The 27331-nt window shown below is 36.2% G+C and overlaps 1 protein-coding gene across 39 annotated transcripts in view; it reads left to right on the top strand.

The window, feature by feature from the left end:
* The window catches only part of LOC109088730 (calcium-dependent secretion activator 1), a 99301-nt gene that overhangs the window by 9647 nt on the left and 62323 nt on the right, over positions 1-27331 (top strand). For 37 of the 39 annotated variants that reach the window (XM_042734291.1, XM_042734289.1, XM_042734295.1 and 34 more), the window contains exons 3-7: positions 6239-6352; positions 8913-9245; positions 23728-23808; positions 23946-24179; positions 26542-26663. In XM_042734291.1, the coding sequence (XP_042590225.1) occupies positions 6239-6352; positions 8913-9245; positions 23728-23808; positions 23946-24179; positions 26542-26663 (884 nt within the window). Of the gene's footprint in view, positions 1-6238; positions 6353-8912; positions 9246-9474; positions 9576-21866; positions 22244-23727; positions 23809-23945; positions 24180-26541; positions 26664-27331 lie in introns of those variants that run through there. The other 2 variants (XM_042734325.1, XM_042734324.1) reach the window with 2 other exon arrangements.

The following is a 27331-nucleotide window of genomic DNA, read 5'->3' as shown; positions in this document are numbered from 1 at the left end:
CTTACAATTAAGTTTCATATTCAAAATCCCCAATGAAATCTGACAACAAATGTCTCTTAAATGTTGTTTCTTAGCATTTAAAAAGCTTATTTTTAACTCAATCTCATGAATGTGCATTTCAATGGCACGACTTTCAGTTTCCATTAAGCTTACTATTTATATGCAGAAATGGACTTTGGCATACATATGATATGCAATTTTGTAGGTTTAGGGGTGTGGAGTATGTGTGTATTATGTACGCCAAAATGCATATTATATGCATGCCAACTATGTGCGTATTATATGCACAAATTTTTTTTTATTATATGCACATCAAACATAAGTAAATTTCTGCATATAAATATAAATATTGTGTATGCATATAAATATTGTTACAGTTTTTTTTAGCATTGTCCACTTCAAATCAGACACAGAGATGAGATAGTGCTGTAAAATCACATTTGATTGAATAAATTATAGCATTTATTTGAATTATTGAGAAAGAGAGAGTTGAAATTTACCTGACTCTATGCGTCTCTCTCTACAAACAATGAAGCTGTGAGTTTAGTTACTTCAAAAACAGCAATATTTTTAGGAAATATAGTGTAGCAAATCAGTGTCAAAGCTGTTTTATTAATAAAAGTCACAGGGCAGTTGACAACGAGTTTCTGTTTGTGCGCAGCACATTCTCTGATCTCTGTGTGCGAGTGATGTGTGTTTGTTTGTGTCAATGAAAGCAATGCATTAATATAGAACAATGATAAACAGTGACTTAAAACTACCTGTGCATTGAACGGTTTTAATGCATACCTGCCAGCCAATCAGAATTGAGTGTTAAGATAGAACATGGTATAAAAAAGCCTTCAGTGAATTTACTCTGCTCCGGGTCATGTCTAATGCCTCTTAAGCCCTATTCGGATGGTAATTGTTTCTCAGGGGGACGTAAGTGATTTTCACCATTTACAAGGGGTAGTCGTGAATTGTCGTCCAAATCCAGGATGACAGTGTTTTTCTCTCACCACCCCCGTAAAAATCCCTGGCCAAATTACCTACTGTTTTTTGACAAACACCGAGGTTGTGTGGTAATTTAATTGCCGTCCGAATCTACATCTCTGAGTTTACAAGAAGAAATCGATTCAAAATTCAGTGCTTAAACCTTTTTGATCACTCCCGAACCCCATAAGGTACGTTAACTGTTGTACTTCGATGTAATTTGCATACATATTTATTTCAGAAATGCTGGAAAGTGTTTAAAAGAACAATACTTCATAACTGCTCACAGTGACTGAGAGCAGAAAGAGAAGAAAAGCACGCAAACATTCCAAATGGGTCTTTATTATGGCAGCAGCAGGTATGCAATACAGTTTTAAAATGTGTATTATAAATGGTTATATAGGCTACATTACTATATCGCGTATAATTATATACAACTACAGCATGTCTTTTTAAACAGGAGATTTAAATAATCAAATAATAAATAGGATTATATATTAGAAAATATGCTTGGAATAAAAATGCATTTTACACAATAATAAGAATAAGAATACGTTTTGTAAATAAAATTCATTTTATTTACAGCAGACAATTATGTGACTGGTTATGTCCCAGGTTCGTAGGATCACATACCTCACAATATATCGCCATCCGAATCCATGAGTTTTATTACTGAGGTGATATGTAAATTTATTTTTACATATGTCCACATGAGAAACAATTACTGACCGAATCGGGCTTTAGTTGTTCTAAATTCACTTTATTTTATTGTAGTTTTTATGTGAAGCCTTTGTACCTTCCAAAAGGTAATAAATTCCTCTGCCTTTGAAACAACTTTTAATTTTGTGTGAGCATCATCAAGCTTTCTTATTATTCAGTCCCTCCCCTCCAACTGTCTGCTCATTATGTGATTTTTTTATTTTTTTTTTGTCATTGAACATTCTGTTATCATGTAACATTAGGGAAGTAAAATGGGTTGCAAGTGCCCCTTCATGTTGACTTTAAACAATGACAGACAGCATTTGAAATAAAAAATGAGTTGATTTATTAACAATTATGAATGCACTTAAATAGTTAATTGCAGTAATTACACCGATTAGTGATTTGCTCTTAACAGTACTAAAACATTTAGTACTTGATCTTTATGCAGTATAAGTCATATTTATCAGTTATGATCATACAGTATGTTCTTAGAAACTATACATGCTTGAAATTCCATCATTTTGAAGTTCTTTATTGTACAGTAAATCTTATGACTCAAACAATACATTCTTGCATTCTGACTGAGTGACATTTGGAAAGTCTTTCTTCTGTCCCACGAGCTCTCTCTCTCCAGCTCATTATTGTCTTTGTCTCTCTCACTGGTAAACAGAGCAAAAAAAAAAGGAACGGACAAGGGATGTTGACTCTCCTGTCGAACAAAACCAAATGCGACGCTCCGCTGAGCGTAAAGGGACGCAGAGACTCTGCTCTGTGAAAAACAGCTCTCTGTCGAAGAGCACTTGCTGGAATTGCACGCTTCTTACATCCACACTAGGAAGGTCACATCAAGTACTGGCACTTTAATGGGAGCATCCACCATAAAGATCAACAATTTATTTAGACCATGTTGAAAAACTCTCCTAAACAGATTATTTGAGCACAGGGCTTAGGTCAGCTCTAATGAAGTCACCAGGAGTCAATTGTAAGCTTTTTTTTTGTTGTTGTTGTTTTTTTGCATCCCCACAACATGGACTTTTTTAGTCATCTGTTCAACCATAAGCTTCCCTTCCCCCCATATGTCCCCACCCCGACTCCAGTGGAAAACACTGTGGATGCACGTTAGATTTTAACAGATTGACACAACCCAGGATTTACCATCATTATCTAGTATTGTAGTTAGCCTGTGTGTGTCGGTGTTAGTAAATTACTACCCATGGATTCAATGACAAGGGCCTGCGTTTTGTCAGTTGCTATAGTAACCAGCAACAGGCAGGTGTGAGGTGAATCTGTATGTGTGTAGCCTGTAGCAGTTTTACTGTAAGCACATAAAGAGACTGTATAACAAAACTGGACTACTGTACTTTATTTAGCTTCTTTGTTGGAACATAACAGTTTACGAACTGGTGTCTGAACGGACAGCGTGAGAGTCATTAGCTGTATTTATTGCAGCCTTGGCGCTCCAGCTGCACCAGCGTGTGCCAACAGCAGTAAAATAGCCATAACCTGAAGTTTAACAACATGATAGTTTAATCTTTGCAGGGAGGAAATTAGTCATTACCAAAGAAATAAAGAAGAGGAAAGGACTGGCGGGAATGAATGAGTTATAGAGGAGCAGAAGAGGTGAATGATTCCTTAAAGGCTTCCAATTAAATTCTGCTCAACCATTAATTCCAAGACCATTCTTTATGAGAGTCTCCGGTGACAGGCTGTTTGTTTATTACACTCCACACCTTTGATATTCAACACTGATATGATTTTCAAAACCTTAGCTATGCCAGCTGTGGTGTTGAAAACAAATTACATTAGATCAACAGAGTTTAGGCTGTCTATTATGTATATTTTAGGAACAGCAGAGTGATGACTGAAATATATTTACATGAACTGCAGCACGAGGGTGAGTAATTAAAGACAGAATTTTTATTTTTGGGTGAACCATCCCTTGAATTTAAAGGGATAGTTCACTCAAAAAATGAAATCTTCATTAACATGCTTAACTTCGGCTGATTTGGAAATGTCGAAATAGCATACTACTCTTATTGTTTCTGTTGTAAATGGCAGAAACAACAGTATATAGTGTATATATGCTTATATATTAGCAAACTGCTTGTATAAATAGTAAATGTTGACTAAATTTGGAATAGCACACTAGCCTTTTCTCTTATTTCTGACATATATGGTAGAGAAAGCTGAAGTAATATTAGCGTACTAGTGTATGTTGGCTGAATGTAATAGCATGCTAGCATTTTCTTGTGTTATTTCTAGTATATATAGCACAAGTAAGAGTAACATATTAACACACATGGTATATTTTAGCAGAATTAGAACCAATATCTCTTGTTTCTGCCATACATGGTGCAAATAGCAGTAGTATGCTAATATATTTGCACTCAATATGTTAGTATGCTATCAGTAACGAGATTAGCAATGTAGGAGTCTACTGGTGTGCTTTGTCATGGTGACGTAGAGAGAACATTACGATGAGTGTTTAGAGGATACACTTTAATTGCTCTACATCAACCTATCCACTATAATCACTCCAGCAGTTACAATGGGAGTAATGGAACTAATGCAGCTGCTTCTCATAGTCATGAGGTCATACTGTTGGATAACCTGAGAGGGGATAATGGGGTAAGGGGTGTATTTATGTGTACTCGGTGTCCATGGCAACATATTTGATGAGAAGGAACACCTGGGATTTTAAAAGGATGTCCAACATTCACATAAACACACACACACACACACACACACACACACACACACACACACACACACACACACACACACACACACACACACACACAGATCTCCATGCTGAAAACAGAGACCATATGTTTTGAGACCCTGGAGGTGGGCGCACTAACATATCAAAGGCTTGCTGTTGTTTACTGGTCAGGTGTGACAAACAAAAGAAAATTAACTAAATGCAGCATCTCAATGAGTTAAATCAATAGTGAAATTAAAAGGAAATCGTGTTTACATTGATCTTCTAATTAACAATTCAGTGTGAGTGTGCTCATGTTTGTATTCAAGAGAAACCAAGAAAATAACCGAAGAAACTGTAAGCAAACCATTGCATAACCTATTTATTGAGTCACCTATGGCGATTGTCAATATGTTATTTTTGTTCTATTATGAATCATTTATTTCATCCACAAGTCGGATTCAAAAAGCCAGAACTTCTTCCTATAGCACAATAACATCAAACCGATCTCATTCCTTGCCTGTATTTAATTGTAACTCTCAGTAAAGCCCAAATTTCATAATGAATGGCTTATTTTACTTTTAAATTCTTATGGCAGGAGAAAAACACAAGGGAGGAGTGGAACGTGGAATAAGCTCTATAATTATTAATTCCCTGACTCGGTTATGAGACAAGAGATTTGGTCTCCTCTTAGCCTCTTAATAATTTGTGTGTTGTGAATATGAGCAAAGTGGAGAACACCTTATTGTCACAAATGGAACATGAATACCAGCTAAGCAGAACATGAAAAGAGCTCTGAAAACATTAGGGAAATCAGACAAAGCTAAACTGTTAAAAGCCAAGCCTCCAAACATAAAATGCATCGTTTCATATCAATGAAAAAACTTATTAGCATCTGCAGCACTCTGTGGGCAATCACTGTAATCTAGACGCTTGTTTCACATTTCTTCCAAATCGAATCTCTGTCCAGATGGATGAGAAGTGTTTCGAAATGGGCAGTGTCTCTGATTCTCAGTCGTCTAGAGGTTTTATATGGCCTCTTGGCTGAAATATGATCTGTTTTTGCTATGTGAAATTGGCAAGAGGTCTAATACTTAGTGGGAAAAAGTCTGTTGCTATTATGTTTTTGTTTTTCTGTGGTTCGAGGGCCACAATCACCTCTTCATCAAATGCTAATTATAACATTAAATGAAATTCAAACTGATCTTAAGTCAAACCAGAATGAAAACATATTCCAACTTCTACTGAATGAGTCAATTGGAACATATGCTGAGTCATTCCTGAGGTGGATTCATGAAAGAATATTTTCTTAATTGATATTTTCTTCTTAGGTAAGAATATATTGTATTCCCAAAACACTTCCTAAGAATGTTCAAGATATCTTATTATCTTACTTAAAAAAAAAGTTAGAATATATTGTATTCCTAAAACACTTCAAGATGATCAAGATGCTGATTCCTAAAACACTTCAAGATGATCAAGATGTTGATCAGCAAGTCTTTGGCTAGAAACGCCATCCAATCAGATAACACTAAAGCCAGGAATTTTCTTTGTAAGAAAAAGGTTGTTCTCAAGAAAGATGTTTAAGAACTTCTTAATTTTTGAAAAATTGCAATAAGAAGTTCTTAATTTTGCAAAATCTCTTCTTTCTTAAGAAGAAAATGTCTTCTTTTTGGTGAATCCAGCCCCTGGTCACCAAATGACGACATTGCCATTTCCATCTTTTCCTCCTATGAATGAAGATGTTCCAAGCTAGAACAGATGCTGTGAACATCTGGATGTTTTTTTACTTTGATGTCACATGGAATATAAATACAGTACTATAATTTCAAATTCTGTATTTCTGATGTTTTCTCTTCTCAGATCAGCAAGCAGCACCTTCAGACAGTTAAAGATCGTTTCCAGGCTTTTCTGAATGGAGAGACTCAGATTGTAGCCGATGAAGCCTTCATCAACGCTGTCCAAAGTTACTACGAGGTTAGGCTCTTTTTATTCATTGGTGCAACAAATCTTACAAACTAGCTCATCTTTCAACTGGTTTTCTCAGTTAGCTTTATAATGTCAAATCCTTTACACTACCACTCAAAAGTTTGGGGTTGGTAAGTTTTTTTGTTTTGTTTTATGTTTTTGAAAGAAGTCTCTTATGCTCACCAAGGTTTCAATTTATTTTATCAAAACTATAGTAGAAACAGCAATTTTGTGAAATATACTTTTGTGAATATTACTTTCATGAAATATAATTACTTTCATGAAAGTCTCTCACACATGAGAAAATTCAATTCATAGCAGCGACCTGAAAAAATCCATTTTATTCTACACTGGAGTGGTCTGCTATGTTGATACAATGGATACTTGATAACCCCCCTAATATCTTTTGGTATAAATCCTGGATGAAAAATGTGCCTGCAAATAGGGTATTTTTCCAATGGCGTTAGCAACTAATAATGCTTTTTTGTGATGTTGCATGCCAGTAAGTGTCATTATAGAGCCCAAGGCCAGTGTGTTGGATGTTTGAAGCTAAATGAGGGTTAACAAAACACAAACAGCAGAAGAAATGATTTGGTGCATCATTAAGCTATATTTTGTGCAGATAAAAGTGCTTTTGAATGCTCAGTTAGGTACCTTTGGTTAAATTTTGAGGGCATCTGAACAGACCCTTTGTCTCTCCCATTAATATAATGCAGATTAAAAGGGATTGTTTAGAAATGTTAAGCTGTTTGCTTTATGCTGATTTGATGAGCAGCGTAATCCATGTCGGTGCATATATTAAATACATAGTTAAATCTGTTAAATGTTTGAAATGACTTCAGCTCAAGATGTTGAAAGTATTAAATCCTTGCAAAGGATTTTGTGAAACTTTCCTCTCTGATAAATATGTAGTCTCAAAGTGACACATATTTTAATTGTATTTTAGGTGATATATTATCTTTTATGACCTAGAAGGGGTAAATCTGGAATAAATTGCCACACAGGCTAGAGTTTTGGGCGAAAAGGAGATTGGTCTCAGCATGGGTGGTAATCTAATGAGGTGAAACTAATGAGTGAAATGCCTTTGTATTCAGTCACAGCCAAAGCCAGCTTTTTCAATTCAATTAAACCCTGATACTCTTATTGAATTTGTGCTGGATGTTCCCTTTCTGTCAACTTATCTCCCCTGCTTATCCAGGCATGTTAAGAGAATTGTGTCCACTGGAGAGAGGTAGGCCGAGATAAAAATATAAGAGGTGAACCTGTGAGAGAATGCAGAAAATAAAAAGAGTGAAAGAATAGATTATTAAATAAATATAGCCTTAAACCCTTCTGCAGACTGTCAGACAGATTCTGCACTGCCAGATTCGCACCAATTTTGTCTTGTTATGAATCAGGACTCTACTGTGCACTTTATGACAGAGGGAAAATCTTGTCTAATTTAGGGCAAAGTGTTTCTCAAGTGCCTCAATAGCCATTTAACAAGGTTGCGCTGACCTGCAGCCAATGTTTTTGAACCCAGAAAAATTGCTTTGCTAGAAATTGATAGAAGCAGCCTTGGCCTGTGATTCTCTGAGCTCATCCCTTTATTCAGATCACACATGAATCTGTGGCTGTTAAGATTGATGGCTTGAGCTAGTCTGTGTGTGTGTGTATAAATATGTGTGTGTGTGTGTGTGTGTGTGTGTATATATCACAAAATGCTTCAGAAATACAGCATATCTAACATACACTGTAGATATGACACTGTTGCATATGGGAATCTAAATATATTGAATATAAATTAATGTTGAATTGTGCAATTTGGTTTAAAAAGAAATTGTGGTAATGAATTTCATACAACCCAAATTTAGTTATTTAAATGTGAATATAATGTCACTTTTTAAATAAAACACTAACATATTCATTATTGTATATATTTATAAAACGATTAGTTCCAGTCCTTGATTCTGTTTGGTCAGCAGCTGTTTTATTCACGATAAAGCACGGCAATTATTGCTACGACGGCTATGACCGCTTCACCCAACGGTTCTGTGTAACCCAACGGTCACTGTGCAACACCCTTAGCAACCACCCTTAGCAACATAAATAATCAATAATACAGTATAGCATCAAAACTGTTCCATGTATTATGTATTTAAACAAAATGAACTGTTTGTTATTTATTTAATGAAGTATGAGTGACCCCTGCCGGGGTTATGTTGTATAATTCTGTATCACCCTGAAGAACCTCTTCTCATGCAGAATATATATATGTGTGTGTGTGTGTGTGTGTGTGTGTGTGAAAGAAATGAATAATTTAACAATTAACTTAGCAAGGGTGCATTAAATTGAGTAAAAACATATAATTTTACAACAAGAAATTTATATTCATGCTTAAAAAAATCTTACCAACCCCATGCAGCATGTCTGAACTCTTCAGCTGGTTATTGTGAACTTTTATGTGCTTGAAGGTAGCTGGGAGTTCTGGAAGGGCCTGGATGTTGTTGCCATCCAACATGAGGTTATTCCAAACTATTAACCAGTAGTTTATGTTTGTTACTGTGACAAGATTTATGTTTGATCACAGGTGTTCCTTAAAAGCGACCGCGTGTCCCGTATGGTCCAAAGCGGTGGTTGCTCAGCCAGTGACTCTCGTGAGGTCTTCAAGAAGCACATTGAGAAGCGTGTCCGCAGCCTGCCCGAGATCGATGGTCTGAGCAAGGAGACTGTCCTCAGCTCGTGGATAGCCAAGTTTGACACAATCTACAGGGGAGAAGAAGACCCACGCAAACACCAGCAGCGCATGACAGCCAGTGCTGCCTCCGAGCTCATTCTCAGCAAGGACCAGCTGTATGAGATGTTCCAACAGATTCTTGGCATTAAGAAGTTCGAGCACCAGCTGCTGTATAATGCTTGTCAGGTAAGGAGGGGAGATTTATGCAAGTCTTTTAATTGCCAGGGAAGCACACACTTGTTTCTACTACATGACATGGAAAATATAGAGATATATGTGATTATCCAAGTCTGGTTTTGGCTCTGTAATCAGAGTTTTACCATGCTTTTCTTTTTTTTGGAGGAAGATGACTAAACCCAAAGAGCTCTTGCGAGAGTTGGCTTGAAAGCAAGCATAATTATGTGTTATTTCAGATTGCTTGAAATCGGTCTAGAAAGCATCTGCATGGACCAGAAAAGCCCCTGTCAAGATTCCTGCAGCAGGCTGAGGGAAAGCAACAGTGTCTTTGCTGAGGAGGTGTGAGTTTGCAAATCATGCTTCAGTTAGAAGCTTTCATTAGACCAGCTGCAGAAATGTACACAAGTCAAACAAAACCCAGAGGGCTGCCTACACTTGACGTCCTTCAAAAAGTCACACTTTGTTCACACAGTAGAGCATTTTGAAATACACTGCAGAATGATATGGATTCAGGAGGTGATGTCATCCTAGGCTTTATGGGTTGTGGTCATTTCCTGTTTGTGGTAAATGAAATGAATGGAAACCAGCAAAGTGTGAGTTTGTTGAAAAGCTATTTACACTGAAAATAGCCTGGATAGTGAATAATTGACTCTGCTTCGGGCAACAAGAAATGGTGTAGAAGGAATGAATGAAGAGAACAGTGGAGCACAGTAGTGGCTGTAGATGGAAGAACGACAGTGAGTAGGTTCCAGAACAATAGAATAGACAGAAAAAGAAAAACAAATAAAGGAAAGCAGAGGAGCGCTGTAGAGTGTAGTCATAAGCTCTGCTCCAAAATTTAGTGAGTTGTCCATGCAGTTTTTGTAAGATCGTTCCAAATGGTACAGTATGCAACTTAATTAGTAAAATAATAAATGCAAAATAGTGGGAAAGGTGAGAAAAAATAAACATACTTTGGGGTCAGTAAGTTTTTTTTTTTAAAGAAAATAATGCTTTAATTCAGTGTTAATTCAATTTAATTAATTCAGAGTGAAAAAGATTTCTATTTCAAATGAATGCTGTTCTTTCAAAATTTGTATTCTTCAAAGAATCCTGAAAAAATCATGTTTACAGAAAAATATTAAGCAGCACAACTGTTTTAAATGTTCATAACAAGAAATGTCTCCTGAGCAACTTGTCTCTTGCCTGACAAGATTAGCAATGTGCTAATGCTAAATTCTTATTTTAATTGATTGTGAGTGGCTCACTGGGTTTTGGAACAGACCTAGACTTAGACACAGACCAGACCCAAATAATCACATGTTTCGGGCTGGAACGTTTATGGTTTACATGCTGCACACATCTTGCATTGCACAATGACAAAAATGACATTGAAAAACTGAGATTCAATATCAAGATTTATACTTAAAAAAACTGTAATTGTAAATATAATAAATACATAATAAATAAATAGATAAATAAGTAAGCAATTGCGTAAAATGGAGAAACATAATTTGACATTGTATTAAATAAAAAATAAATAAATATATAAATAATAATGATGTATTTTTGGACCCCTCTGTGTTTTATGGATTTGTGTACTTGAACAACTGGAACAAGAATGGGAAACACCTTCATACAGAATTTCATGAAGTCTCCTGCAGATTTTGGGCAATTGTGGGATTTGTGACCAGTGGGAAAACAAAATCACCGAATCCGGAGGAAGTGTCAGTGTAGGAGTCTGCTATTCATCATTTTCCACTGTCTGTGTTCACACTGGAGCCAAGCAGGCCCATTTGAGTGTGTGGCATTTTGATTATCTTTCTATTAGCCTCATGAATCCTACTTACTGTGTAGGAATGGTAATATCCCTGTAACCATAGCAACGGCGGACACGCCGACCAGGTCTTACCTCAAATCTCGGCATCACCCCAGTCCTGTGGTTACAAATGCTGGCATATTTGTCTCTTTCTTTAGCTTCGTCTCTCTGTCATTCTCACTGCTAGTTTATGCAGGGTGCTTACGTCTTTTATTTTTCACAGCAAGTCATTATTTCTGTTTTTCCACTGGGACTTCCAAGCCCCTTCCTGCTTTTTAAATTAAATCTTGTTGATAGGCAGTGTCTGTGTTAAACAGCTGTGTGTGCATGTGTCTATGTGTATAACAGCATTCAGTATCAGTGCATTGGCTGTCTCCTGGGTAGTAGCAGTTTAATCCAATCTATTGACTCTTTCCTGAGGGCATTTCAAGATACTGGCTGTGGATGGCAAGTGACTGACAGGCAATTAAAATTGACAAAAAATGCTGGAAAACAGATCAGTCAATCAGTGGAAATCAAGAACCTATAAATTTGGGACCCGTCATTTTAGCAACTCTCTTGCAACTGTTATAAGGGTTAATTATAGTATATATAATTATTAGAGGTGTTAATGCATCTAAATGTATAATTAATTATAAAAAAGCAATGTCTTTATTTAAAATTAAATGTCATTTAAATTTATTGAAAATGTAATATCTTTGGCTATTGTCTAGTTGTTGTTTTTTAGCATCTCGCCTCCTTAAGATGTGCATTTTTACGGAATAGTTCACCTAAAAATGAAAATTTCCTGAAAATGTATTCTACTCTATGTAATCCAGGATGTCCATGAGAAACGGAACAGATTTAGAGAAATTCCTCTGCAGATCCTCTGTAGTGAATGGGTACCATCAGAATAAGAGTCCAAACACCTGATAAAAACATCACAGTAATCCACACAACAGTCCATAAATTAATATCTTGTGATGTAAAAAAAAAAAAAAAAAGCTGCTTGCTTATAACCAAAATAGTCCATAATCCATAATTACATTTTCTTCAGTGAAAAAGTCTATCCCCTGTTGTCCTCTCACATCAAAATCCACTGACATATTTGTTTTTGCTTGAAAACAGTGCTTGATTGGATATTTCTCTCCTGATTCAGACGAGATGACTTTTATACTGGATAGTAAATATATTCAGCAAATTTTTCAGCACAAGTTCACCCAGAAAATGTATTTCTTTTATCATTTTTAATTCACAAAAAACAAAAACAAAACAACAACCAACAAAATTCAATTCAAATTAGACTAGACAGATGTCTTAACAGTGAACACAAAATGGTAGCTTGACGCTGGTCTTCTCATACGCACATGGCATAGGATCAAATCCATTAATGATGACCCTGGTGAGGGCGCAGTCATAGGATGATGCATCCACCTCACAGAACACAGCAGGAACCTTTTTCAACTCCATGTCAGTCGTGACCCGAGTGCCACACCGATGCCACACACTGGGAATCTCATCAATAGAGCCCACTGCTGGCCTACAGTCTTTCACTCTTTCCTCTTCCCTCCTTCCTTCACTCGTTCTCATTTCAACGGTACATATTGATTAACAATTGCATTTTACCCTGCAATGACTATAACTGGAACAAATTTGATTTCAGCCATTCGCCCAGGATATGTATTTTGGTGTGGCTGTTGTGATGTAGGAAGCATTATTCTGCTGAATGAGATTTTGTCTTCCTGGCTTTGATAATGAAAGCCCAATCTGAAGTAATTGGCATGAATAGCAAATACAAGTGGAGCAGAAAGGTGACTTGACCAGGATGTGCACGCTCTGGTTGATTGCTGTTAGCGAACACAAACTGATGACAAATCAGCAGCGGTTCTACACATGCACACATGCACTTCAACAAATGGCATCCCTATTTGAATGCATTCATGATAGAGACACTCTCCCTATAACTAAAAGTCAACACAGAAATGCTAAACAGCTACAAAGCTTTATCAAAGGCTTTTCTTTAGGCGGCGCTTAAACAAGCAGACGTTTGTAGGCTGGTGCAGCGAGGACAGCTGTTGCCACTCATTTACTCTCATCAAACCGCGTTGCACTATCTGTATTCTCTGAAATGCAGATAACACAATGAGCTCTGAGAGCTGCTCGTCAGTGTGTGTGCTTTGTGGTCTGTGTTTTTGATGTCCGCAGTGTGACTATGCAGTGCTGAGGGTCTGTGCATTTAAAGGCGCTTGTTGTTTGACAGAAATCACCTCAGCACCCTTGTCTGATCTGAGGTAGTTGTCATGGAGATTGTAAACATGCAGGGGTTTTAAACACTCTCTTGCTCATCAGCTGTTCTTCCCTTTGAATACATTACAGACTGTAACCTTGTAATTACTTCTTTCTCTGTCCGTTCCCCACCCTCTTTTTTTCTCAGTGTCAATCACCTTTTTATTTCAGTTATTTGCCAGGACAACATTTCTAATTTTTAAGTAATTTTTACATTTTTTAACAATAATACTGGAGCGTGATAGCAATAACATCCAAACTGTTGCTTTAAAATTAGAAGCACACAATTTCCTAGAATATCATTATATACTTAAACATTAAGATTTGTACTAAAGTAGTCAAACCTGTTCATTAGAAGGGAGTGTCCCATTGCTTTTGCCAATGTAGTGTATATCAGACTTGAATTACAAATCTTACGGAGCCTTTCAATCCAATAATGGCAGGTTATACTGTTTCTCAGCTAGATATTTACTTGATACACTCTTGATAAATTCATAAATTCATAAATGCAGTGTATTACTCTGGGCTATTGAAACTTCAGTGTCCACCTGATGCTTTACTTTCTTTCAGAAACTTTCACTGGCACTGAGAGTAACTATTAAATGGTTATAGATCCATTTTTGGAAAAGGCCCCTGTTGACCATGGCAGTCATTTGCTGTAGCTACAAGAAGACCGGTCAGCAGGGCTTATTAGGTGAAATGTACAATAATGACATAATAGAGCTGACATGAAAGCAGCACAGCCTCTGACACATTCAGTCATCTATATTTTGGACCTGCAAATACATGTTTGCTCCAGGCAGGATTATGGCATCATGTGAGACTATAATGGTTTTATTAATTGAACCAAGAACTCTTGTGGCTTCCATAGCTCATAAAAAGAAATGATTTACAGATGTAGTAAATTAGTTGTCTTGATTATGTTCTGGAGAGGTTCTGTGTGTTTCCCCCACCTATGTCTGTACATTCTCGCTCATCTGCATAAAGATGGGTCTGTCTGCTCGCTGTCTCTTTTTCTGTATCTTAACAAGCTGCCACTCCTGTGCTGATTGCAGTGGTAAAGAGTAATTAACTGAGGAGATAGAGAAAGATCATTCAGAGTGTGTTATCTGCACACTTGCCAGCTGAAATCTGTGTCCAGAATAATGGGATTGAATTGGCTAGTCACCATGACAGAGCTACAGTAAATACTTGCAATATTAAAAAGTGCCAGGTAAGCTGCGTAGCCGACAGGGATTATGTGTGGATTTGTTGTGCCAAAGCCTCCATCAGCATTTTTCACCATCAGTGACAAGCTTTCAACCATTGTGCAAAAGTTATTTTTTGAAAAGGATGATTAGTTTTTTTCCCCCAGCAGCACCTGCATTGTGACATGAAAAAGTACTACAATAAAAACAATTTTGAATAATTAAAATTAAATTTTTTTTTTTTTTTTAAAGGATTTGGCTATGAATGCCAGAACAAAATCATTCATTTATAATAACATTTCCTGTTATCCAAGAATAATAATAAAAACGACCAAATAAGATTCAAATAAATTGCACTATTGTTCAAAAGGTTGGGTTCAGTAAAGAATTACTAATTTTATTCAACAAGGATACTTGAACTGATCAAAAGTGACAGACAAAAAAAAAAAAAAAAAAAAAAAAAAAAGGGTTTCCACAAATATATTACGCAGCGTAAGCACCAAATCAGCATATTAGAATAATTTCTGAAGGATTATAACACGGAACACTGCATAATGGCTGCTGAAAATTCAGCTTTGCCATCACAGGAATAATTTACATAGAGTATATTAAAATAGAAAACTGTCATTTGAAATTGTAATAATATTTTACAGTATTATTCATTTTTTTCCCCCACAAATAATGTTTGTAAAAGTACCGGCTCCAAACATTTGAACAGAAGTGTAGCTCATTAGTGCCATATCATTATACAAGTATAAATCATTTTTAAATTTGATTTTTAAAGCTATAAAAGCCAGAATAAATGCTCCATTAAAATAAAGTATAATGAATAAACAATTAAATTATTATTTGGTATAGTGGTATTCTTTTCGTAAAGTTGTGTCAAATCTGTAGAAATGGATTTTTTATAATAAATACCATTTCTCCTTTCACCCTCTACTGTAAATCCTCGGCCATTATTTCAGGGGTCTTAGTTGAAATATTTAATATATATTCATACTGTATAGCTAAGGTACTGTATGTATCTCCCAGGTGGTAGATGCTGTACGTGTTTTATAGTAATGCTTCTGAATTGTGGCCTTTCATTACACAGACTGTAAAAATTTATTATTATCCCATATTTTTAAGAAATGCTTATAGTCGTTGGGTTCACATGCTACCATTGGTAAAAGTATATAGTATATACACTATATATAGTATATGCTGAAATGCACAGTACAACATTGTCATAAACTAATAAGTAAACAGAGATATGGATGTGAAGGTAACAGTAGACTGCTTCAAAAATCATTTAGACAGGGCTGTATTACAAGTGACTCTGTGCACCTGTGTGTATAATGCACTTTCTTGCCCATAGCCTTTTTCCTCTTGCACTAATCCACGCTTCTGCACTTGTCTTCATGCATGGATTCATCACATGCATTTTTGATACGAGGATGGCAGCCATTTTTCCCTCTTTCATCATAGTAGAGCTTGGCTAGTCAAGATCCACTTTCTCCCTGCTTGTGCTCAGTACCAGCATGGATCACTTCTTATTACCCATCTCCTCACTATTGATCAGGAGCAGAGCCCTGGGCAATCAGACCATGGTTTTTTCCTATAGCTAGAATAATTTGCTCTGCCATTAGAGATCTTGATAGTGTTCTGTCCTCTGCTTTTCTTCCTCTGGTGGTTTTTCTCAGTCTGTAATGGTGATTAAACTTGTGACCCTGTTTGAGACGATCTCCCTGCCCTCAAAAACTTGCTGAAATTGGAATATTGATTCAATAAAAGTTTCCATTGATTTGACTTTTTTCCTATTGCTGTTCTGTCAATTTTCTTTATGTGATAATGCTAAAAATTAGCCTTGACTTTCACTGCCTAGTGGTGGAATGAGCACTTTTTCCTTCAGTTTGTGAAAAATTGCAGTTGCAGAGATGTTTACAATAAAACGCTGTATGATTTTGCTTTAATTTTACAGAGCTATTGTGGGTGTAACATTGTGCTTTGAAATCAGAAAAAATTGAAATCAGATGTCTAGCATTAAAGTTCACCCCCTGCTAGTTTTGTACGCCTCCATCATGTGCTGTTGGATGCTAACCACCGTTACACCTACGCTAATCAGCGTTCCACTGAGTTGCCTCCATCCCCAAAGAACTAACTTCACCAAACAGACTAAATATTTAATGACCACAGTTTAAGAAGCGCTCTTAAACATTCTGAGTGAATAGCAAGTCATTTTAGGTTTATCCCTGGAGAGAGGGACTGTGTTGTCAGTGTGCTCTACTGTAAGATTGAAGCAAATGCTACAAAATACTCTGGCAATACTATGGTACACTGATGACAATAATAGCTTGGTGCTTTTATGTAATAATCATCAACGATTTTTAAATTGTATGTCTGATCTTATTATAACCTACATTGTGGAAGCTATAAATAGTAATTTGTCATTCTGTTTTATTTTCAGTTACCTCACAAGCTAATCAATAGGCCACTTTAGCATGCTGCTAGCTGATTATTCTGTTAGCATTTTGCTAACCAGTTAGCCTTACTTGTTACATATGCATGATCCCAGCCCCCCCCCCCCCCCCCCCCAAACCAATTAAGTGCAAACTCCGCTCTGCAGCCGATTCTGAAGATATTCATTGGTCATGTCAATCGAAGTGCTGATTGCAGACACAACATTGAACCTAATGTAAACCCGTAACCTCAGCTCTAACCTTAACTTAACTTTGGTAGTTCATCCTGATAGATAACATTACTGTTTGTCAAGATCAGATTCGCCCATGATTTTTCATATTTCTTGACAGACCAGTGTTGTTATTGTTAATTAATCTATCAAAAATAGTTTTCGGTAATTGAAATAAAGCTGAAATACATTATCCTGAACTAAAAACAACAACAACAAAAAACAACAACTAAAAACAAAAACAAACACACAACAACAACAAAAAATGTTAACAAACAAAGTTTAAAATATTCCCTTTAAGTTACTAAACATACTAAAAATTTAATAAATAAATAAAATAACAAACAAACAAATAATTAAAGCTATTTAGAAATATTTTTTAAAGTTACAAACAAAATTACTAAAACTTACTGATATTTATTTAGTTTAAAATTTTAAAATTTCAACATGTAAGGGAAACAGGTCAATTTAGCTCAAAGGGAATCATTTAAGATTTTAAAGGGAATTTGAACAGAATCACTGTTTCACGGCTGATCACTGAAATGGCCAGCGATTCACTGAACGAGCCGTTTAACATCAAATCTGCGCTGGATATTAATATCCAAAGTATAGTGAAAACACTATTAATTAGCACAGTAACAAGATCGGCAGTTTAAGACATTAACTTGTGAGCACAAAACACAAGATACTTCTCTTTTCAATATAAATAAGGCTTTATTAGATAAATCTAAGACATATAAACTAATCTAACACATAAGCACTCACACAAGTTGCAGGAGGATAGAACGTTAGGAAAGAATGAGTTTAAGAGAATGAAAATGTGAAATCCCAAGTTTACAGCAATACGTGAAATTGCATAGACATGAACAAACATCAATCACTTAATTAACCCTCGCACTGAGTTCCTCAATTAGGTTAAAATTATATTAGATAACACCAGTACAGATCAGAGTCTGGAGGTACGTTACTTGTGATGCCTGTGTAACGGGGTCCCCTTTGTTGTCGCTGAAAAGGGGGTTTCCCGAGGTTGCTGATTGGCTGGAAGTTCAGTAGTCGTTGAATTGACGTCTTGGGAAGCCCGTGGTTGGGCGTAGGCTGAAGATGTGGAGTTGTGGGCTGGTTGAAGTTGAACGGGCACTCGAGGTCAGACTCGGAGACACGGCGTTACAAAACTTAACTCAGAACACGAAACTCTCAAACGGAAAAGAAAAGAAGTAAAGTTTGACGAGACTAGGTGGTGTTTCTTCTCATCGTGGCTAAGTAGCAGCAGGCGTGCAGGCCGAAGCACGCTGAACCGCGCTCAAAGAACGCTAAAAGTGATGACAAAGCATGACTAAAAGCAGGCTAAAAGCAGGCATGACTGATAGCAAAGGCTAAACGAAAGCTCAAAGCTAAAAGCTAAAAGCAAAATTTGATGGTGTCCTGAGTATTTAAACTGGCCTTTTGGCCACACCTCAATTGTTGTCTTGACCAATTAGATATTGTCTTTTCTCAGGGTGTTCCGATGTTTGTCCCACCCATTCATAAATCATATGTTATCTTATCAAGCTCGTGGTCCGAATTTTCCCGCTCTTGCAGGGTATAATTTGGACATGATTCCTATAACAAGAATATGATACATTTGACAAATAACTGATGGTCAGAAACGTTTCAAGCAAGAATATTCGAACACACACATACTAAACATGAATATGATCCCTTAAGCTATTCAAGAGTTATTTAAAAAGACATACACAATAAGTGATTAGAAACATTAAAATCAAATGTGTCAGTTACATAAATGATATGGAGTTAAGCAATGGACTGATATCCATTTAGAAGTCTTTTTTGAGTTCATTTTGGTGCATATATGCATTGGAAGGCATTCTCTGTGCCATTCTGGGGAGAAAGGGATATGTCCTGTGAAGACCAGAGGGGTTAACAGGTCTCCTTAGGAATTTCAGTCTGGTTTTGCTAGGTGGGGGGAAGTCAATCCAAAGATCTTGTTTACTCTCATGGCTTTACATGTGAGGGTCAGACTCTCCATCTCTTCGATTACTTGCCCCAAATTAGACAATCTCTTCTTCGAATTGAAATTGTCAATAATTGTTCTAATGGTGTTAATGTTGAAAGCTGTTCTGTGAAAGAGTTGGTTAGTTATCTTTCTTCAGACTGTGGTGCTAGGAGTTGATTTACAACATCCTGCCTTTCTGTGGAATTCGGCTCATGTTTCAACCAGGCTCCCGATCGAATCTTTAATTTGTCTGGTTCACGCTACAAACATTTATTTAATACATTTTATTTATTTTATTCGAAATATAAAAATAAAAGTGAAATCAAAATAGGTAAATAAGTAAATATGAAAAGATAATCGGTTCACCTGTGCTGCTTGAACTGAGGCAATACAGTGATCTGTCAGGACACATTAAAGAGCCAAAAAATGTTTTTGTTGTTTGAATTCCTTAAAAAATGACAAAATTTGAAAGCTGAGACCTTGTTTCATACCAGAAATAACCTGCTCTGTCTTGTCTGTCAGCGTGTTGTCAGTTTTCTCTTTGCTACACAATGCATTTTTTACAGTGAGAACATGGTGTGTAGTGTGAGAACGGCATTGTTTGTTGGACATAGCAACAGTAACTAAGGAGGGCAGGTTTTTGCAAAGGGTCTGTTGACCAATTTGGCTGCGGTGTGGGGTTTGCTGGTTTGGGATAATAGATAACGCTGTTTTAATTATCTTAAAATATAAAGGTGATCTGTTTTGGAACAGGCTTTACAAACGGATTCCTCTTGTGGTCTGTTGATATCAATCTCCAGAGGAATTGAATCTTGCATGAAAATGACATAATTGAACTTTTGACTGTTTACACTTTAATTAATTTTACTGGTAATGTTTGCTGATGCTTTACTGAACTGAACACTAGCCTAGTTTAAATGTTTAAGAAATAGGTTGCCATAAAACTAAAAAAAAAAAAATGGCTGTATGACAAGAATTGCAAAATGATTATCTTCAAGGAAAATATCTTATTAGTTTGGATTAACATGAGGATGAGTAAATAAGGACAGAATGTCAATTTTGCGGCAAATTATTCTTTTAATGTTTGAGAAACTGTTGTTCTTAGTGAGACTTTCTGACTCTGTTCTGTTGGACTCACCTTCTAATCAAACACACACACACACACACACATGCACGCACTGGCCATACAATCTCTCTGCCTTGGCTGGCTTAGATTAGGCACATTCATTTAATTACACATGTCTTGTTTGCACCAAATCTGATTATCATCAGGCAATGACATCACGGATTGCTCCCTTGCTGGTGCATGAAAATCTCAACAAAGTTAGGATGTGTTATTATGGCACGCCAGGTTATTTGTTTATTGTTGTTCATCTGAAGGCCTTGTTTGGCAAAACCCATCTTTTACATTTTATCTAGTTCCATTGACTTGATAATAGCCTCTCTAAATCTGGTTCCAAGGTTATTTAAGGTGTCACATTAGAATGGTTGGTCGATTACAACAATGCCATACATCTGGTTTACATTTTAGCTCAAAGCCAGAGTAGATAAATAAATTAAGAACTAATCAAAAGCCTCACAAGAGCAGTTAAATGACAGTGGTGGCAGGTTCTTTTATGTTAGCTGGCTTGTCTTTGCGATGTCAACACAATGAGAGAGGCAGCTGAGACGTGAGGCATGTGTGAGAAAGACTGAATGCTGATTCATCTTTAGCATTGACTGGCTCAGTCTACCAGCAGCAGGAGAAGATCCATGCTGTGCTGCTTGGTCTCAGCTTGAAAAGCTAATTTCACTGTTAGAATGTTTGTGACCAGACTCAAAAATGCCATTTAGGGAAAGTAGTATCACTGGGTGGTGGTTTGTGAGTTTTGTGGCATTGTTTTAATAAAATAGTTTTGTATGTAAGCAGTCAGACTAGTGTTTTAAAGTTAGCAATTTTCTTGAAAGCACTACTTTTTAAGTTTGGTTTTTTTTTTTTTTAAGGAATTAACACTTTTATTCAGCAAATGACATTGACAAAATTATATTTATAATGTAAAAGATTTCTATTTGTAGTTATTTTGAACTTTCCGGTTATTAAAGAATCCTGAAAAAAAATTTTTTTTTTTTAATATTTTCAGCTTCTTTCAGCATTGATAATAAGAACTTTCTTGAGCAGCAAATCAGCATGTTAGAATGATTTCTGAAGGATCGTGTGACACTGAAGACCGCATGGCTGCTGAAATTAAGCTTTGCCCTCACAGGAATAAATTAATTATGTATTAAATTAATGTATTAAAACAGAAAACAGTTGTTTTAAATTGTAAAACTATTTCATAATATTATGGTTTTTATTGTATTTTGAGCAAATAAATACCGCCTTTGTGAGACTAAGAGACTCACAGTATTTTAAAAACATAAATTCTTACTGACACCAAACTTTTGAATGGAAGTGTATATGCTGCTTTGTTATTTCTGTGTTGAAACTGGCTTTGTTGCAGAATCAACTATAAGATGTGCCAAATTTTATTAATGTCATTATTAGCACCTCATTGACTTTCAAAATATTTTCTTTCATTAAGAAACAATAGAAAATCAGGTTTGGAACAACATGACTTCATCATCTAATAAACCTGAAATTGCCGGACACAGGTGCATTCTCTGTGGAAAGTATTTTTGATCTTGGATGGGAATGAGGCTTAATCTGTGTCTTGGACTCCCATCCTGTTATCATGCAGTAACATTAATCATTTCATTATGAAAACACCCACACATTGGCATGATGCATGTAAGTATGTGTGTTCATATACTGTATGTGTGGGACAGAACTTGTACATGAATTCATGCGTGTGTGTGATGTGAGCATGTGTTTTAATTGTGTATGCCTGCACAATTATATGCACTCATTGTTCTGTGTGAGCAATGTGTATGTTGCAAGTGTATTGGTGTGTGTGTGTTCATTTGCATGTAGGAATCCTCATAGAAGGGTGTAGGTGTTTGTAGCTATTTGAGTACTGAATTTAGCCCAGCTGGAGTCAGGAACGGGGACACCATGGCCACAGCCTGTCCAGATGGTCCTCCACCCAACCATGCAACTGACTGGCCAATTCTTCCCTCGTAAGGCTCTAAGCTCACCATAAGTTCAGAACCCTTTAGTATAGAACATACTGGGTATTTAAAGATGCATCCCTTGGTGTTGTTTTTCTTGGCCTTGAATCATAAACGGATGTTTGATTTTTGTAAAAGTTATTTAAACATTCAGGCCGCCAGCTAACAGTTTCATTATTAGGTTGGGCATTGAATGATGGCAGTACAAAAATAGTTAATTAAAGAAATACTGAGGTCTGTCCTATTCTTAGCAAGGGTGATTTTTCTGGCTTGGAGAGTTCACTGTTAGCTAAAATGAATGTTTCATCCAAAAAATGAAAATTTGGATGGCCACCCAAGGGTTTATTTCTTCATCGGAACAGATTGTGAGAAATTTAGCATTACATCGCATGCTCAGTGGATTCTTTGCAGTGAATGGGTGCCATCAGAAACAGAAATCAAACAGCTGATAAAAACCTCACAAAAATCCACATTTAATCTACTCAACTGCAGTCTATCAACATCTTGTGAAGCGAAAATCTGTGTATTTGTAAGAAACAAATCAATCATTAAGATGTTTTTAACTTCAAACCTTTGCTTGCAGCTAAAAGTTCTCTATCCATAATATTACTTTCTCCAGTAAAATTTTTGTCTTGTCTGAATTGGAAGAGAAATATGCACAGATCAGGCACCAACAGTTCAAAACAAATATGTTGGTGGACTTTGATTTTCACTTTTTTGACTTTTTTTTCACTGGATGGAGTGTTATTATGGATTATGTACTTGTATTTTGGCCAGAAGCAAATTAAAATGAATTAATTTTTATTTATTTATTTATTTATTTATTTACTTATTTATTTATTTATTTATTTATTTATTTATTTACTTATTTTATGTTAGTGTCAGGATCAGAAATTCATGCTTCAATTTTTAAATGATTCAGAAGTAGCCTTCTCAGGTGACATGATGACAAATGGCTGATGGACTTTGGCCTCTAATCTAATAGCAGTCCTGGGCTTTCAGATGGATAGAGCTGTGCATTTATTGGATGCAGCCTTGCAGAAAGCCACATGCAGGCATTAAATATAGAATACAGTTTGCTTGAGGTATATTTGGCATGGTTGGTATGGTACATCTAAAAACATTTAATGATTTATGATTAAAACATAAATCAAAAGATAAAATTAAATCATTAAATCAGAAATCAAGATATTTTCTGAAAACAAGTATTGGTATCTTGTTACTTGGTATCTTATGAATAAATGCAGCTATTTCTTTGAACAGTAGTGTGTTTTATATATATATAAAAAATTGAAATTACAGCTGTGTTCAGCTCTGATCTATATACCCTTTTATGAACATTCAACGAACTGTTCTTAACGTACACACAGTGATTGTGACTTTTTCTGTTGAACTGATATATTTTGGCACTATTTATTGTAATGGTTGTTACAGGTAGGAAAAGTTATTGGAAGTTATTGGTATAAAAGCATTAAAATCTGTGTCTCTTGCAGTTGGATAATCCTGATGAGCAGGCTGCCCAGATCAGAAGAGAACTGGATGGACGACTCCAAATGGCTGATCAGTTTACCAAAGTAAGTGTTCAGATCTCATGCAGTTACACTAGAAGCTGTTGCATACTGAACTTTTTAGGCTTATAGAGGAGCATATTCAAGTCTCGTTTTGTCCCTCTTGGTATCAATTGATTTTCTTTTCTTAACACCTTGAATAGGCTGGCAGGTTCCCCAAGTTTGTGTCCAGGGACATGGAGGCTATGTACATTGAGGAGCTGAAGTCATCAGTGAACCTGTTGATGGCCAATCTGGAGAGTATGCCGGTGTCTAAAGGAGGAGAGTTCAAACTGCAAAAGCTCAAGAGAGGCCATAACACTTCCATCATTGACATGGGCCAAGAGGACGAGAATCAGCTCTCCAAGTCTGACGTAGTTTTGTCTTTCACTCTGGAGGTACTTCTTCTTGCTTAATGTTTTGTCATTGGGTTATAAAACCCGCTTGACTCCCTAAACCACCATTTGAATTGGATTCATATTCTGAACATCTCTGGTGGTCACTTTGAGCCATTTCTGGGATCAGACTCTCCTTGCTGACTACTTTTTTTGTCCTAATTTAAATATAGCTATCCACCTTATTTTTCAACATGGAAGTAAGCCGTTTTCTGTGAATGTGCAAGACTTCCGGTTCATTAGTCGTTTTAGGGACGTAACGAGAAGAATAGCAAAGTGCAGTAAACAGTAAACCTGTTTGCACTACAAACCAGTGAGTTCATAATTAACTGCATTAAAATAATGTGATAAGACACACCAGTTTGCAATATCAAGCAGCAAAACAAGCTGTTGTGTACATCTAAAAATAGCTGGAAGTGGATGACACTGGAAGCCAGACACATTAAATTTATAAATGGCTGTGCCTGCTCTCACGGGGAAAATAAGGTGGATAGTTCAGGTAAATAAAAAAGGACAAAATAAAGAGAAAGAGAAAATAATATACTAACAGAAATTCAGTTATTCCCATTGAGATATTGTTAGATTTCTCAAAGAACAACTGAGAAAATAAATTTAGGTAATTAAGTAATTTTCTTTATCTTTTTTTTTTTTTGTGTGAAAAACACAGACATTTGATTCGTACATGAGTAAAATCCATTGCCTAACTGAATAGGGTTTAAGAGTAAAATGCAGTTTAACATTTTTACCTAGTGGTTAAAGATCTTGGCTCCTAACTCAAACGTTGCAGCTTCGACCATGTGCAGTTTCAGTGTTCTGAATAATGTTGCATCAAACATTGCCTTTTGAATTCTCACACAAATTTGTCTTAACCATTATTTTTGGCTTCGCTTCAGATCTTTTTTTATAACACTAAGCTTTCCAGATTACCACATCCCATTGCCCACACTTAAGAAAAGAGACACACGTGAAACAAATGCAAACACAACATCGACTCCTTCCTTTTCACCATCATCTTGTTGTAGCTTGTGATTTGATAGGAATTGATCTGATCATCAGCACACAGCGTCCTGATGAAATAATTGAATCTGTGATGGTCTTTGCATTCATCACTGGCTTGACGTAGGATTCCTGTACTTCCTTTTATTGGGTGAAAATTTAATTTTCACAGCCATTGCTTTGAATATCTCATTACAACAAGTTGCATGTCAATGTCAAATATCACAGGCCATGTTGGTGCATAAGCAATATATTGGTTACAAATTGGTGACAAATTGAAAATGTCACCTTATGTTCATCATGCAGGTTTAAAAGAGGGCAGGAGAATTCTGAATTTGTGAGCAGCAGATAAGTCTGTGTGTGTAGACAAGTCTTACTTAGCACAAACCAGACAGAAAATCCTGAGTGGCACTGACAGCCTGCTTTAAAGCTAGCTTTAATCAAGTGACATTATCTGAGAGGAGATATCCCCTGAAGAAGGGGGCAATAAATCCATGTGATGTATGTTGTGTGTTAACAGCTCGTTCCCCTTTCACTGATACCTTTGTGATGACGGCTTTATCTGACACATCTCACATTCTCTGTCCTCATGCATGCCAGCTGTGTGTGGGTTTGGATAAAAGTGCTTCTAACTTATCTCACGTCAAAGGATTAGTTCCCCCAAAAATGTAAATTCTGTGATCATTTATTCACCCTGATGTTGTTACAAACCAGAATGACTTTCTTTCTACCAATGAAAATAAAATGAGAATACAGAATAATGTGCCCCCCCACCCATGCAATTACAATGATTGTAGACTGTAGCTTTCAAGATTCTGAAATATGTAAAATCATCATAAAATATAATAGGAATACTGAAGACACTGACATTTTATCTACCAGTGGGCTGTTAACTAAATCAGTCTGATTCATACATGAGTTATTCAGAATGGCGAACATGGATGAACTGATTCATTAAATAGATTTGACTCAAAAGATATTTTTTTACCCTGATCCTAACTCAGTTTTGTCTGTAATATGTCCCTTTCTAGCATTTTGATTAATTTATGGAGGTTTGCAGACCATTTACAAGCATTATATAATTGGGCCAATCATATTGTCACTATTCAGGTTTTTTTTTTTTCTTTTTTCTTAACCTCACACTAACGCTGCAATTTAGGATCTCTGAAAGATTAGAAAAAAAGATATTGATTCATACATTATTGGACAATATTTCACACAACATTAAAATAATGTTTTGTTTTATTTTTGTTGTGTCATTTTATTTGTAGAAAAGGCATCATCTCCTTTACTTTCTTGAAGAAATTGTACAAAATACCAAGTTGGTTTTGGAGTCGTCTCTATAGATTTCATCTTATTTTTTCCACAGGTGGTGATTATGGAGGTACAGGGTCTAAAGTCTTTAGCGCCAAACAGGATTGTTTACTGCACCATGGAAGTGGAAGGTGGACAGAAACTTCAGACCGACCAGGCAGAGGCCTCCAAACCAACGTAGGTCTTGAAGAAATTTCTTGTAAACATTATGTATGTTTTTTCCATCAACGTTAAATTAAATCCAGCTTCACTTCTCAGTGAAGTTCAAGCACTGAGAAAGTTTATAAACATTATTATTTCTTAGAGCCTCCAAGCCTTGAAAGCTGCTGTCTGGAATAAATGATTCTCTTGCAGACTAATTAAATCAGTCTATGTACACTAACTAACCCAAACCTGTTTAGGTTTGATTACTTGTCTTCATGCATACAGGCACATTCCAGCTGAACCGTTCAGAGCTGGAGGAACTTAATCTCAAATCCCATCAAATGCTGTTTGCTGAAGCTGTGTGTGTGTGTGTTATTTAGCTTATTACATGATCAGTTGATCTTATTATTGTGTACACAGTAGGCCTATTCTGTTTGTAGTGAGATGTAACGCTTCATGATGACGTAATAATTCTGGGCATGTAATCAACACTTACGAAAACTGTACGCTGATCGCATTACTCAACTAGACTTATCATATTTGTTTGTGTGTGAGGAGACTGATTTGAGTGTAAGAGAGAGAGGAAACACCACACACACAATTTTCACACTTTTCACTGAACATGCTTCACCCACTCATTTGGTCAGCTTACCGTCACACTCGCACTGATTTCTGTCACATTTCTTGAATTGTAAATTATT

This window comes from Cyprinus carpio, chromosome B11 (genome assembly GCF_018340385.1).
Source record: "Cyprinus carpio isolate SPL01 chromosome B11, ASM1834038v1, whole genome shotgun sequence".
Classification (NCBI taxonomy): Eukaryota; Metazoa; Chordata; class Actinopteri; order Cypriniformes; family Cyprinidae; genus Cyprinus; species Cyprinus carpio.
Note: the sequence above shows the minus strand (reverse complement) of the source record. Positions and strands in the feature narration are given on the sequence as shown.